The 14,364-nt window shown below is 37.7% G+C and overlaps 1 protein-coding gene across 1 annotated transcript in view; it reads right to left on the bottom strand.

Moving 5' to 3' along the window:
* Positions 1–13,342, bottom strand: part of HIF1A (hypoxia inducible factor 1 subunit alpha) — a 41,425-nt gene extending 28,083 nt beyond the window's left edge. Inside the window, exon 1 of the mRNA XM_003987716.6 lies at positions 12,979–13,342. Coding sequence (XP_003987765.1) covers positions 12,979–13,013 — 35 coding nt within the window. The 5' untranslated portion in view covers positions 13,014–13,342. The remainder of the gene's footprint in view (positions 1–12,978) is intronic.
* Between the last annotated feature and the right edge of the window lie 1,022 nt (positions 13,343–14,364).

Raw genomic sequence — 14,364 nt, 5'->3', positions numbered from 1 at the left:
TGCATCATAATTATTTAGGGGCATTCAACATTCCAAACTTCTGGGCTCCACCTTCGTAAATTCTGATTCAGTAGATCTGAAGCAGGGCCCAAAATTCTGGGTTTGTAAAACTCCCAAGATGCATATGATACACAGTTAGATCTGGGAACCACTGACTGAACTATTTCACTATTACTGTGCTTTAATTTCACCCAAATATCTACCCAATTATCATTCCACAGTCAGAAATCTCATATTATGCCCTGCTTAAAGTCCCATCAAATGTACACAGGACAAAATCTATTTTCTAAAGAAACCCTCCCTTAGCTAGTTCCCTGTCCATCTCTTCATCTTCATTATTCCCTATTCCTTTGGTCACACTGCAGTTACTCAACATATTTCATTCCTTTCTCGCTCAGTCTCTCTCAGCCTGAGGTACCCTTCTCAGTATGTGACTTGGCAAATTTATGTGAGAAACTTTTAAGATTCAACCCAGCATTATTTTTTCTCTACTCTGTCTTCCAAAACTGTTCTTCTCCCCTAAATTTCACCACTCTGGTTATTTTGCTACATACACATGACCTTTGAACAGCACAGATCTGAAATGTGTAGATCCACTTATATACGGATTTTTTTTGATAAATGCAATATAGTACTAATGTTTAAAAATATATATCCTTACTTAATGGAAAAAAACTGCAAACAGTGACATTTAAAATTAAACATGAATTACATTTTCAGGACAGCTAGTTATTATTTATAACTATTTTCTCCAGGAAAATGTCTTCTAACTTCTAATAAACTTAAAAATGAACCTTTAGGATATTCATGTTAAAGAATATTATTCATTTATTCAACAAGTATTTCTTAGTCATCTCCATTGAGCCATATACTGTTCTCAGCAAGGCTGATTAACAAAACAGACCATGTTACTTGTCCCATGGAGCTTACATTCTAGGACAAATATACCATTATGTTTCTTGTCTTTATTCAGCAGCAGTTAGTAGGTCAATCCCTAACTGACACATTTGCCCTAGGAAAAATCTTTCCATAAAATCAAATAACAAAAATTTAAGACACAAGAAAAAAGTCTACAAAAATTAATCTGTGCTTATAGAAGATGTTACAGTATAGTATTGTGAAAAGGGTATACAACAAAATTTGAATACGAATCCATTTTTCTCTGTGTATAATACCTGTGTACATATGTAAATCAGTATGTGTATATGTACACATATACATACAGACATGTAACTTACAAATGCTTAGATAAAACCTGAAAAACACAATATACAGTTAGCAAATTCATAGTTTCAAGATGGCAAGATCCCAGAATATTTTGTACTTCAAAATTCATCGGTGAACTGATACTATTATGTACCTGCATTTGTCAGAAAAGTCTGAAAGAAGTAGTCATCTAATGTTTCAATTTGTTTTCCAGAAAGACTAATTAGAAAGGAATTAAATGTTTTCTTCATTTTGGAAATGAAGCAGGAATAATCATATTTCTTTCAGAGAAACGGAAAGTGGTGACTGAGTAAGCAATATAATTCAATATTTTCAGTCTCTCGTTCTCATCTAATTATTGGCTTTTAAATTTGGCATTTCATAATTAATCTGAAATTATAAAATCAAGTGAAATGGTTTCCAAAGAAAAATACTCAGTATACATATACTTATTTGAGTTTTGAAAGGAACTTAAATTTCTTGGTTTAAGTGTTTACTATCTTACTAGCTTGGCAATATCTTGTAAATATCCACAATTAGGGAAAAGATAGATTATTCTCCTTCAAATAACCTCACAGAAATGCCTAATATTCGATTTTCTAATGCTGCAGTAAAATAAACAGGGAAGAAAGATTTACTGTTTTAAATTCAGGGTACATTCTGAAAAAAAAATATGTATCACATCTGGAGTAGCATTAATGTGAAAATGTTCTATTTATACATTAAATAAACTTATTAATTAGCTAACAGATTTACATCTGTTGACAATATTATGTACTAAAGTTCTGTCTGTAAAAGGAATATGCTTTTGTTTTTAGATTATTCCTAACTAGTGATTTACATCATCTCTCTCCTGGTTCAGAATTGGTATTGGGCCTCTCAAAAAAGTCTTTGATCCTCTGCTATATATGAAGTACTAGATATATAAAACCAAAAATGTGTATGTGAAGGTATTACTCTAATTTTAGCTTGTATCACAATCAACTGGCAGGATTCTGGAAACAGATTATTGGGCCTTACCCAGGGTTTTTGATCCAGGAGAGCTGGATGGGGCCTGAGAACCTCCATTTGTAACAAGTTAGCAGGTAGGTACCAATGATGCTGCTCTGGAGAATACTTTGAGCCCCTCTACTCTAAGAAAATACTTTATGTGTCTTTCAAAAATTCCCAGAGAAGTAAAAGACTGTTCAACACCCAAAAATGGTTAACTTTTTTTTTTTTTTCAATCTGCCCAAATGCTTTACATGTACAGGAAACATATCCAATCTCTCATATATTAGCATTGCCAAATACTTAGGAACTCAAAAACTACAAAATACACTAAGGACTTAGACTAGATTAGACACTGGCTGATCTGTGATATACATCATCATCAGTAATGGAACTTTCTTCCCAGGTATTTGTGCTTAAATCCCAACCCTGGAAATTCAAATGGTAGACCTGGAATGTGTCTTTCAAAAAACAATCTCTCAGATGATTCTGTTTAGCACTCTGAGCTATTCAAAGTTTGTATTTCATCTATCAGTGCTTGTAAAGTTTAAAAATTCCTGAATCTCATCCCAAAATTATCAAATCTGAATGTCTACAGGTGGGTACCTGGGAATCCTTATATTAAGTAAACACCCAGGTGATTAAGTCACAGAAATTTGAGAACCACCAGCAGGTCTTATAGCAGAGATTTAATAGGTTAGCCAGCAAATTTTGAAAAATAAGAAAAATTTATTTTTAGCTGCAACTACATATACATACTAGACAACTATGTTTGTCAGGCAGAACACTGCACTCAGTGGGTTGGGCGATGCTATGTAGAATGAGGCACAATTGCTAGGAATAAGAAGCTAATGAATGGTACAGCTCAGTGACAAATGAGTAATAAAATACAAGAGCATAATTAGGCTTCAAAGATGACCAATTAAAAAACATAATAACCATAGAATGATTTTTTTCAAACCTTTTAAACAATTTTTAAAATTCACCTTTAAATCTCTTTATGAATGTCACAAACATCAAAGGGGTTGAGAATCACTGTCCCTGAGTAACAGCTATGTGTTAATGGCTTTCCCCAAAGCACATCACCTCCTCTATTACTCTTCTCCCTTTACGTTTTAGCCACCTCAGCTTGTAAATGATTTTGTTTTCTTTATTATATTAATAGAACTGACACTGGAACTTAAAGAAGGTCAATGACACTACATGTGTGTGTGTGTGGATGTATGTATTCAGAAGAATGTGCCCTTAATTACTTGCTTAAATATAACAGAAAATATGTAAGTTACAATAAGTACTTAATAAAAAAATTCACATGTATTGAAATAAAGGTGTAGACATAGAAATCACAAGCTGAAGATTTTTATTTAGTTCTAAACCCTGACCATAATGAAGATCCTGGAAACAATGACAAAGAAAAAGCTCTCCTAAGCAAATGTCTCGGTCCTCCACCTACATTAATCAATCCTATCCAATGTTACCCAATAAATTTTCCCAATGAATCCCCCGGTCCTGTTTCCTTTATATAAAGGAAGTAACACTAGTAAGTGGCAGGGCTCAGATTCCACCGAAGACTGAAGCTCCCATATTTAATATAGCCTATGCCTTTCCACAAATCAGATGCTCAATAATTTTTAAATGGAAAAATTAAAGAAATTTGGGGATGTTTTTACTTAGGAATAGAAATAACTACCTTCAGGTATTTGAAAAGGATGTCATACAGATTCAGTGATTTTTTTCAAATGCAGAGAGTAATACATGGGAATTAAAAGATGGCAGGCTTTTTGCTCAACAGAGTTAAAACAGTATTGAAGGTAAACTTTATGAATTTTTAAATTGTGTTCCCGTTCTGGTGGCAATGTAAGAAAAAGGGAAAAAATCATATTCTGGATCATCTAAATAATCTCTACATAAGTCTATATTGTTGCCACAAACTTTCTATGTTTGAGGTTGCATGTGTTTATGATCAAATTGGTACCAAATGATCACTAAAAGGAATAGTTACATTTTTTTAAAGTGCACACTCAGACGGTACATCTCAAAGGTTCACAGGGATTGCTTTGATCCAAAAGAGATCTAAACATTGGTCAGTGTCAAGAAATACTGGAACAAAAGAACTTTCTAACATTTAAAGCTGCCAAAAATGAATAGACTGTTTTATGAGAGTGCTTCTGTGTATGTCAAAATTCTCAAAGCAGACTGGCCACATAAGTAAATACAATTATAGAGGATGCTTCCGTGATGATTGGTATTAATAACAAAACTTAAATCCTGGTCTACATTTTGCAAGAACCCCAAACTTGAAATCACTGTACTAAAAAATAAAAGATGGACTACATAACAGATGCATCAAAAACTAATTACTCAACTGTGGCCTGAGCCATCAACAACTCAATGCTCTGCTTGACAAATTAGATGCACAAATATCTGCTAAACAAATGAATATACAATAATCTGTTACAGGTCAAGTGGTTAGGTGCTGGAGCAATGGTCCTGGGTTGAAAAAAATTTTTTGAACCACTGAAATAAATCAACTTGCTCACATTACCCAAGAAAAATAGTACTTCCTCGATTCACAGTGAAGGCTTTGACTACTGGTTTGACATATATAACCCATTTAAACATTTTAGCTATGTTATCTGCAAAGGCAAGCAATTTCCAACTCTCCTCTGCAAACGGATTAAAAGACATTTAATGATTTCCTGACACCAAAAGAGTATGGAAAAGTAGGCTTTCTTAATTTGCCATCCTCTAACAGCCAAATAAAGAGCCTTGTGAATATTTTTTTTTCCTCTACCATCATCACTATGAAGAATGATTACTTTAAAACGTTTTTTTGATTTATTTATTTATTTATTTATTTATTTATTGAGAGAGAGAGAGAGAGAGAGAGAGAGAGAGAGAGCGCGCACGCGCGCGCATGAGCAGGGGAGAGGCAGAGAGAGGGAGAGAGAGAATCCCAAGCAGGCTCCACATTGTCAGCACAGAGCCCAACGTGAAGCTCAAACTAATGAACAGCGAGATCATGACCTGAGCCAAAACCAGGAGTTAGACGCTTAACCAACTGAGCCACCCAAGCACCCCAGAAAAAATATTTTAAAACAGCATATCTACACACACACACAAATATCTTTATTTAACCTGCAAAGGCCAGGCATTCGTGGAGAAAAAAAAACCAATGTACAGGAAAAGCATCACCAATATTCTACTACTATTACAGGTTTACTAATGGTGTGGCCCAAAAGATACCATCCGTTCTTAGACTGTCCCAAAGAAGGCTTGAATGATTCTAAATATGAGACTTCAAAAGAGTGAAACTCTTCTGAAAAAACATAATAATTATAATATGAACCTAATAATAGTTTCTAGTTTATTAAGCCCCTACTTTGTGCCAAGAACTCTTGAGTGTTTCACATGAGTTAATATCTTTTTTTATCCTCACAGCGATCCTAAAAGGCAAATATTCTTATCCTAATTTATAGATGAAGAAAGTGAGATCTACAGAGGTAAAGCAACTTGTACAAGACCACATGGCTAGTAAGTGGCAAAGCAAGCAGCCAGCCTCTAGCACTTAAGTTCTTAGCCATTAGTCATTCTACTTCTTTCTTAAGGAACCTGAAATGAAAACCCTAATCCACAGAAGAGACTCTAAGCTTCCCAAAGTGCACAGCAAGAACAATTATGGTTGGTATCTGTAGAATACGTATTCAGATGATTTGCAACAAAAACCTATAGCCCATTCATTACAATACCAGCAATGACCAAGAGTCCTAGATAAGGAGATAATTAATAATCTACATCAAGACAATGAAATACTATAATAAGACATTTGACTCATGTAATCAGGGAACCCCACTGACATGGTTAAAAATGAATAGTCCACGCAGGGCAAACTGGCATTAATCCAGGAGACAGCTATATGGATACTTTTCATTTTTTAAATCACAAACTCTATGAATGCAGGCATGGGAATGCTAGGTACCATCTTTCATACCATACAGATAGCTGGTCAGTGGCAGAACAAGGCCAACATGCATATAGAACAAAGACATATAAACCAAGTAATATTCAAGAGAAAGTCAGAAATTATACTCTGAGGACATCACTTGAGACTCTGGATTTAACTATTCTCTCAACCAAAACTAGACTGTGTAAGCCAATTAACTGCCTAACCCCTTTAAACTAGCTTGAGTTGTATCTTGTCATGTGTAAGCCCATGACTGCCTTACCCCCTTAAACTAGCTTGAGTTATGTCTCTTCACTGCAATAGAAAGCATCCTAATATACTTATAAACTTCAAGTATTTCATACTTGAAGCAAACTTTAATGATGACCAAGTACAAGAAACTGGCACTCTCCAATACTGCTGGAGACTATAAACTGGTCCAAACTTTCTGAAAGTTTAGAGCAGACTTAAGAAACATTTGCTAAAGATGAAACAAGGTAAAGACACATTCCATACATTTAACTAGCGAATTTCCTGCAGTCATATACATATGCTTCTTTTGGTAAACTTTTTTTACTCAGTGCTCCAATATAGAATTGGCAAGCACTAAGTTTTAACATACCTTAAAATAGGGTACTGATTTACTTTCAAGGCCAAGTATGTATGATATAGCTGTATTTACTAACAAAAATTTTTTAGCCTGGTTCTAATAGATACTATAAACATTTCTGAAATAACAAAAAAAATAAATTTCAAGATTCAAGGAAGTTCCAAGGTAACACAAGGCATTTCCAAGCATAAGAAAAATTCCTATGAAAATTAAGACATAGAAGAGAGGACAATAATGACTTCCAAAAAACCTTTTAAAAACCTTAAAATCTTTCTCTGCTTTCTCTTCGTTCATTCAAATATTTATTAAGAACTCACTGTGTGTATTCTCTTTTACACCACAAGCTTCCAATTATTCCCATTTGTGATCTTGCCCATTGAAATGTTTCAATTTTATAATTGAAAAAAGGAGAGAGGGTCACTTTAGAGAAATCTAGTTAGCATCTTAATTTACAAGATCTCTAAGAACAGAAATATATCAGAACTCTTAAAGACTTAAACTTACTGCCTTTAAATCTTATTTTTCAGTTGGCAAAACAGATTTTCACAAACTATTAGGAAAAGAGAAGCAGCACAGGAAATTGTTACAAATGAGTGAAAATTGCAGTATTAAGTGGCAGACACTTAATTTGCCTAAATATATTGTGACTTTCAAAACAAGAAGGTGAAGAACCACCATAAGTTATGTTCCATCACTAGATTTTTGAACCACTTGCAAAACAATAAATTTTGAAAATCACACTGTGAAATCATCTTTATGTTTAATATTATAAGTAAATTTAAATTTTAAAATGAAGAAATACTCCAACAGTTGAGATCACCAGAACTAAATGGTATCATCTTGGAGGTGATTTTCTTATGAAAATAAGTCATTTCAATTATTTTTAAAAATCATTTAAAATAAGTTACCAATTAAGTGTAACTTTATTAACAACAAAACAGTTACAGGCCATTTTAATCAATAAGTATTTCTGAAAATGTACTGGCAGATCAAATCTGAGTCCCTAGAAAAACTTAATTCTCATTTTACAGGAGCTTAACCTCATGTCCGATAAAGCTTCCCCTGGCAACTGTTCTCTGTTGTTAACTTTAAGTTGGTTATTACACACAAACCCTTAAAATACAACCACTTGAACATATCCATTAGAATGGTCATTATCACAAAAACAGAAATTAACAAATGTTGGGGAGGATATGGAGTAATAGGAACCCCTGTGCATTGTTGGTGGAAATATAAAATGGTGCAGCCACTATGGAAAACAGTATGGCAGTTCCTTAAAAACTTAAAAATAGTTACTATACGACCCAGCAACATACTTCTGGGTACATATCCAAAAGAACTGAAAACAAGATCTATAAGAGATATCTGTACATCCGTGTTCATAACAGTACTATTCACAACAGCCAACACGTGGAAGCAACCTAAGTGTCCACCGAAAGATGAATGGATGAACAAAATGTAGTGTATATTGGCCTTAAAAATAAGGAAATTTTCACACAGGCCTACAACATGGATAAATCTTGACAACACTATGCTAAGTGAAATAAACCAGTCACAAAAAGACAAAAACTTTATGACTCCACACACGTAAGGTATTCAGTAGTCAAATTCATAAAAACAGAGTGGAATGATGGTCATCAAGAACTAGGAGGGGGAAACTAGGAGAAATGCTTAATGCTTTCAGTTTTACAAGGTAAAAAAATTCTAGTTACACAACAACATGAATACACTTACTCTTGAACTGCACACTTAGAAATGCTTAAGATGGGAATTTTTACATTATGTGTTTTTTTTTTTTTTTTAACCACAATTTAAAAAAACCTCACAATCACTTCAAAAGCTATGGAAAAACAAGTCATGAGAAAATCACTTAAATTTTGTTTTTATAAATGTAGATTTTATATATTCCATTTTTCTGAAAGAGTCATGTCTGGCAAATGATATGGGTTTGGTAGTCTTTATTGCAGAAATGTGAATTTTAATCTAAATCTCAATATACATACAAAAGAGTTAATTCTTGATGCTCCAAGAAAGAGAGGTATAAAATTATTTTTAAAATTCCAAGATCTAGTTATTTCAAAAATTCTTGCCAAACTTTTACCAAAAATACTGAGCAATATGATTGACTTAGCTTCAAATTCTTTTTCTAGCTCTGTAGTTAGGCAGAAAACATACACAATACATACACCACAAGTCGCAGAAAGCTGGCTAAATCCACCAACTGGATAGTTAGTCCCATCATTAAAAAAAAAGAAACAAGATAAAAAGAGAACATTCTTATGAATTAAAATCAACTTCTTAATAGAAAACTATCTAACAACACATTTAATTTTGATTATTTTCTCCTACTTTATAAACAGACTTACATTAACAATCTTAGATAAAAATACAGTATTTTAAGGGTGCCTGGATGGTTCAGTCAGTTAAGTGTCCCAACTTTGGCTCAGGTCATGATCTCAAGGCTCAGGAGTTCAAGCCCGGCATCAAGTTCTGTGCTGACACCTCAGAGCCTAGAGCCTGCTTCGGATTCTGTGTCTCCCTTTCCTTCTCTCAAAAATAGAAAACATTAAAAAAAATTTTTAACATATATTATTTTAAGAAGTATCTCTATGTTCAAAATTACATTTTAAGAGGCCGTATCTATGAACAAACTCAGTAATCTAATCCAAATCTTTGTATGGTAACAGTTTTTTTTTTTTTAATTTCACCAGCAAACATAATCAACTGTTAGGAGTTCTTCAGAAAACATCAGTCAAGACTAATCTTCCTCAGCCTCCTACACATCATTCTTAATATACAACAATAGAATATAACCACAAAATCTTAACTTTGGGCCCACACACCATTAGTGCTGCAGACAATGGAAATCACCAGGTAAAGACTGGACCTTCTCCCAATGGCACAAAATGCTTTCCAGTGGACTACAGGAACAAACTACCACAGTTCAGGTAAAAGACTGCACAAATACAGATTTCATACAAATCAAGCCTCAAAAAATCAGACTAACATACAGCTTGAAGCCTTGCCTTGAGACAGAGGCCAGTAGTCTTACCTGGAGAAATTCATAAGCAAAGGAGTTTTTCTATTGTATAGGTTCACATGTTTTACCAGGAGTATTTTATCAACTTACCATGTTTAGCAAAGATAAGTATTTATGCAACTATCTACTCTTAACTGCGGAGTCAAGACAAAAAATGTTTTAAGTTACTGCCACTCCTTGCACATACCTTTAAGTTACTTGCACATACCTTACTGAAATAAACTCTAAGCCTAGTATATTTGTTTACAACTCTAGTCTCTGATGCCCAAAGTAAATACAAGTGGCCTATTTGGGGAGGAAACAGCAGGGTAAGGAATTGTGAAGAAGGGACCCGAGAGTAGAGAGAACAGATGCTCAAGAAGAGTAACCGATGCTAGCTGCCAACATAACCCAGGGATATACTGTTTTAACTGGAAAAGAACCCCTTTTAAAGCTCTAAATCCAATGTTGGCCTTCATTTTTAGGAGATTTAGAAAAAAATCTATGAAGGCGGGGAGAAGAACTAACATAAATACTTGGAAACACTTGCAAAAAAGTTTTTAAGTGTTATGGAAGTTTAAATAGAACTTTAACAGGTAATGCATATTTCCAAGTATACAGTGTTCCCAAGATTCCTAAACCAGACATACAGTGAACATTATCTCATGTAATGTTGACAATAACCACTGAGATGGTTGCTATTATTATCATTCCAAAAGGAGGAAATATGCTCAACAGCATTCAGTAACTTGCCCAAGCTCACAAAGCTAACAAGCGAAAAAACTGGACTCCTAACTAGAAGTGTCTAGGTCCAGATCCTATACTCTCAACTACCAACCATGCTCTTCTTCAAAAAAGAGGAAAATCAAAGTACAATTGTAACAAGAGAAAAGTTTACTAATAAATGAGAGCTTCTTGACTTTAATGGCCAAAGTTAAAGAAGTTAAGAAATGTCCATTCTCAGAAATTTTACTCTAACGATCCAATAACTGTTATTGGAAACTGAAGGAGTCTGGCCTGACACCTTAAAGAGAACAATGAACCTCTTGACATTACTCTGAAATCTAAAAATCAGTATTAATGTGCTATTAAATTAAGTCCAGGCCCTACCTACCACTAAGAAATCAACATGAAATTCCCTGTTAAATCTATTGTAACTATTCCATCCTGTTGTGATTTCTTCCAATCCTTCAGTTTTTTAGTTTCCTAGAACATCTTTAAGAAGACAAATTTGTCTTCCCAAACTGGACTCTACAGCACATTTAAAATGGAAAAATTGTAAGAAGAAAGTACCTTGCCCCTCAATCTCAGTTACCTTTTCAGAAAGTTTTAAAATTATTAGTTAGAAAAGGATAAAAACCAGATATCTTTAACAAACATCTAAATGTTGTTGAGTAGCTATTTATTAAGTGTTTAACTTAATTTTTCAGTTATAAGAACCTCTATATTAAGAAATATGATGCAATCCGATTCAAGTTTGCTAAATTTTCAAATGAGAGTATTTTGAAAATAACACATGGGACTGAGCAAAATCTAAGAACTAATTTAGAATTGGGGGGTGATGCACAGTAACTAATTAATTCAAATATATTAAAGCTGCTTGTGATAATCTCAACTAACTGCAAAGAATTTACAATTAAAGAGAATTTCATATAAAAAAGAAGTGATTGGTGTATAACTTGATGCACAGTATTAAGTACGATTCAGCACAGAATAAGAACTGAAAATTGGCACTACACAGAGGTAATCTGCCTCACGTTTATAATATAGCAACTTCATCATTTCATTAAAAGCATTGTAATCATTTCCGCAAAAATAATTGCAATTAATTCCTGTCAACTCTTGGAATTAAGTCCAGGCCTATTTACTCACTTTTTGAATTTTATAAGGGTTTTCTCTGGTGTACAAAGAGAATTTATCATTCTACGAAATAAGGACCAAAATGGTATCTACGAAATAGCAAGAACATATAAACAAGTTTATCTTCTGCTAATACTGATTAGGGAAGTTAATCTTAATCTCTCCCAGAAGAGTGGAAGGACTTTAAGGAGTAAAGCCAGTCTACCAACCACAACTCTTACTATATAAATCTCCAATTCCTTAAAAACGATTTCCACAAAGGTTAAAATACCAAAAATGTACCAAATTGTGTGAGGGGCTGGGGGGGGAGGGGCCTCAATCCCACTGGATCCATTTATAATTCTTAATCCTATAATGTACCATTTAGACTCAAACTTTAAGGTGTTTTAAAAACTTGCATTAAGTTCTAACAGAATGATTATTCACTTCGGATACATCTTGAAGGTTTTCCTTTAATATGCTTCAATTTCATGAAAACGAGACCGTTCTAAAAATTTCGATGCTACATTGAAACTTGCTGCGATCACATACTTTTTCAGTCTCACATATTAATTTATAACGTCTGGGCTCCCTTGACAGCTGATATAAACACAAGAATCCAATTGTGATGCCCTCTTTAAAATGTTGCTACTTCGCCAAATTCCCGTTACTCCGACTCCTCAATCTAGACAAGTTTTTCAAGGCGATTAAAACAAAACAAAACCTGCACGTGCAAACTAAAGTTAGCATCTTCAGGCCGTCGCGACAAATCCCTAATGCACAAAGGCAAAGACACCCGCCGCGACTAGACAACCGCACCGTAAGGTCTCATCTGACCACGCGAGCCCCTGGGTGGGAAAACCAGGGCCCCGAGCCCACTGGGAAGCCAGGACCAGCGCGCAGGGTCCGCCCCGGGGCCGAGTGTTCAATGGAACTGGAGAGAATGGGGGCGGGAAGGAGCGGAAGCTCGGGTGCAAACGGCGGCGACCGAGCTGCGGTTCGTCTCTCTTCCCGGGGTTTTCGGGCCAGGGAAAGTCCACCCGGATGGGGGTATAGGGCAGGCCGGGTGATTTTCAAGGCTAGCAGGAGGGCGGCGCGAGGCCCCGGCGGCCGGGAGGGGAGGGCCAGCGGGGCTCAGCCCCCGGCCCCTGAAAGCACTTTCGAGGCGTCTCCCACCCCCCACGACAAGATGGCGACGTGGGCAGCGGGGGAGCCCGGCCGGCGAGGCTGGGGGGAGAGAGGGGAGGGGAGAAGAGGCAGAAACAAAAAGGCGGCCCCCTCCGCAGCGCTGAGGCTGGCCCCCGAGCCTGTGGCGGCGGGCGGACGGGGGGCGCCGGCGGAGAACGCGACGGACGGAGGAAAGGGGCTTACTTTTTCTTGTCGTTCGCGCCGCCGGCGCCCTCCATGGCGAATCGGTCCCCGCGAAGCCTTCACGGCCGGCCGCCCCCAGGCTCGCTCCGGCCTAAGCGCTGGCTCCCTCCACACGCGAGGAGAGAAGGGGAGGCACGTCCAGAGGTGGGAGGTGCAAGGCGGGAACCCTTGTAAACCCGGAGGCAGGAGCAGCAGGCGGCAATCGTAAGGGTCCAGGTCCGGCTCAGAAGAGCCTCCCCTCAGGCAGCTTGTCAGGGCCCCGAGCACCGGACGAAGCGGCGGCGAGGCCGATCCTCGCGTCCCCTCAGACGAGGCGTCTCTGTGCACTGAGGAGCTGAGGCAGCGGCAGGGGGCGGGCAAGGGCGGAGGCGCGCTCGGGGGCGCGCGGGATGGGGCGGGGGGGAGGAGAGTGTCGGGGGCGCGCCCGCCCGCGGAGCCCGGCTCGCGCTCACGCAAGCCCGCCTCACCTGAGGGGGAGGCGGGTTCCCTGAGAGCCAATGGCGAGCGACGCCGGCGGCCAGTCCCACCCCAGCCCACGTCTGTCTCAGCCAATCAGGAAGCGGTCAGCTGAGGCACAGCTGGGAAGCGCTGCCGGGCTCACGTGCTCGTCTGTGTGCAGCTGCGGAGGAAAGAGAAAGGAGCTGGGGTGCGGCCAACCTGGGTCTGGGGACGCTTTGCCTTCTCCTAGGGAAAGCAGTGGCTGGCTTTGGGAGGCGCTGCTGAGAAGGGATTTGGGTCTCAAGCCTGCACCGCGTTTCCTGCTCCCGGTGCAGCAAGTCTTGCGATGTCTTTCTCCTCTGTGGCTGTGCTGTGCAAGGTTGCTGACAGCTGTGCTGAGCCCCAGTTCAACAAAGCAGACTTTTCACGTCGTGGCAGCTCTCTTTCGACCCTTTGCTTGTATGTTACAATGGGGTTTTTCTTGCCAGGTTGTCCAACCACGGGGGCCCTGTCACCGAGCGCCCTTTTTGCCATAGAACGCAAGGGTACTCTCCTTGTCCACTAAGTTTTTCTATGAAGAAGTTTGATTACTGAGTAAATGCAAATAAAAATATAAAGCAAACAAACTCCTCATGCTGTAAACTTCTCAAGGGAAGTAGTTAAGGTAGCAGGGAAATCTTAAAATCTGAAATTAAGCATTTACAAATAGGTGTCAGTGGCTTTAATAAAAGCGTAAACCAGAATTTCAGGGCTATGGGAGGAAAATGGCTTTAGGTAGACTTTCTTGTTGTTTGTAAAAGAGCCCACAATAATCTTAGATGGACTGGGAAAAATGGAAGATGACCCTTAGTTTGAGACTCACCACCTTTAATTCACTGTATAGACTGGAAAGAGGAAGGATTCTTCTAACCCCCTGCCCAGACTTGGGCAGCGGACTGCTCAACCGGA

The sequence above is a fragment of the Felis catus genome, chromosome B3, assembly GCF_018350175.1.
Source record: "Felis catus isolate Fca126 chromosome B3, F.catus_Fca126_mat1.0, whole genome shotgun sequence".
Lineage (NCBI taxonomy): Eukaryota > Metazoa > Chordata > Mammalia > Carnivora > Felidae > Felis > Felis catus.
This window is presented reverse-complemented; position numbering and strand designations above follow the sequence as displayed.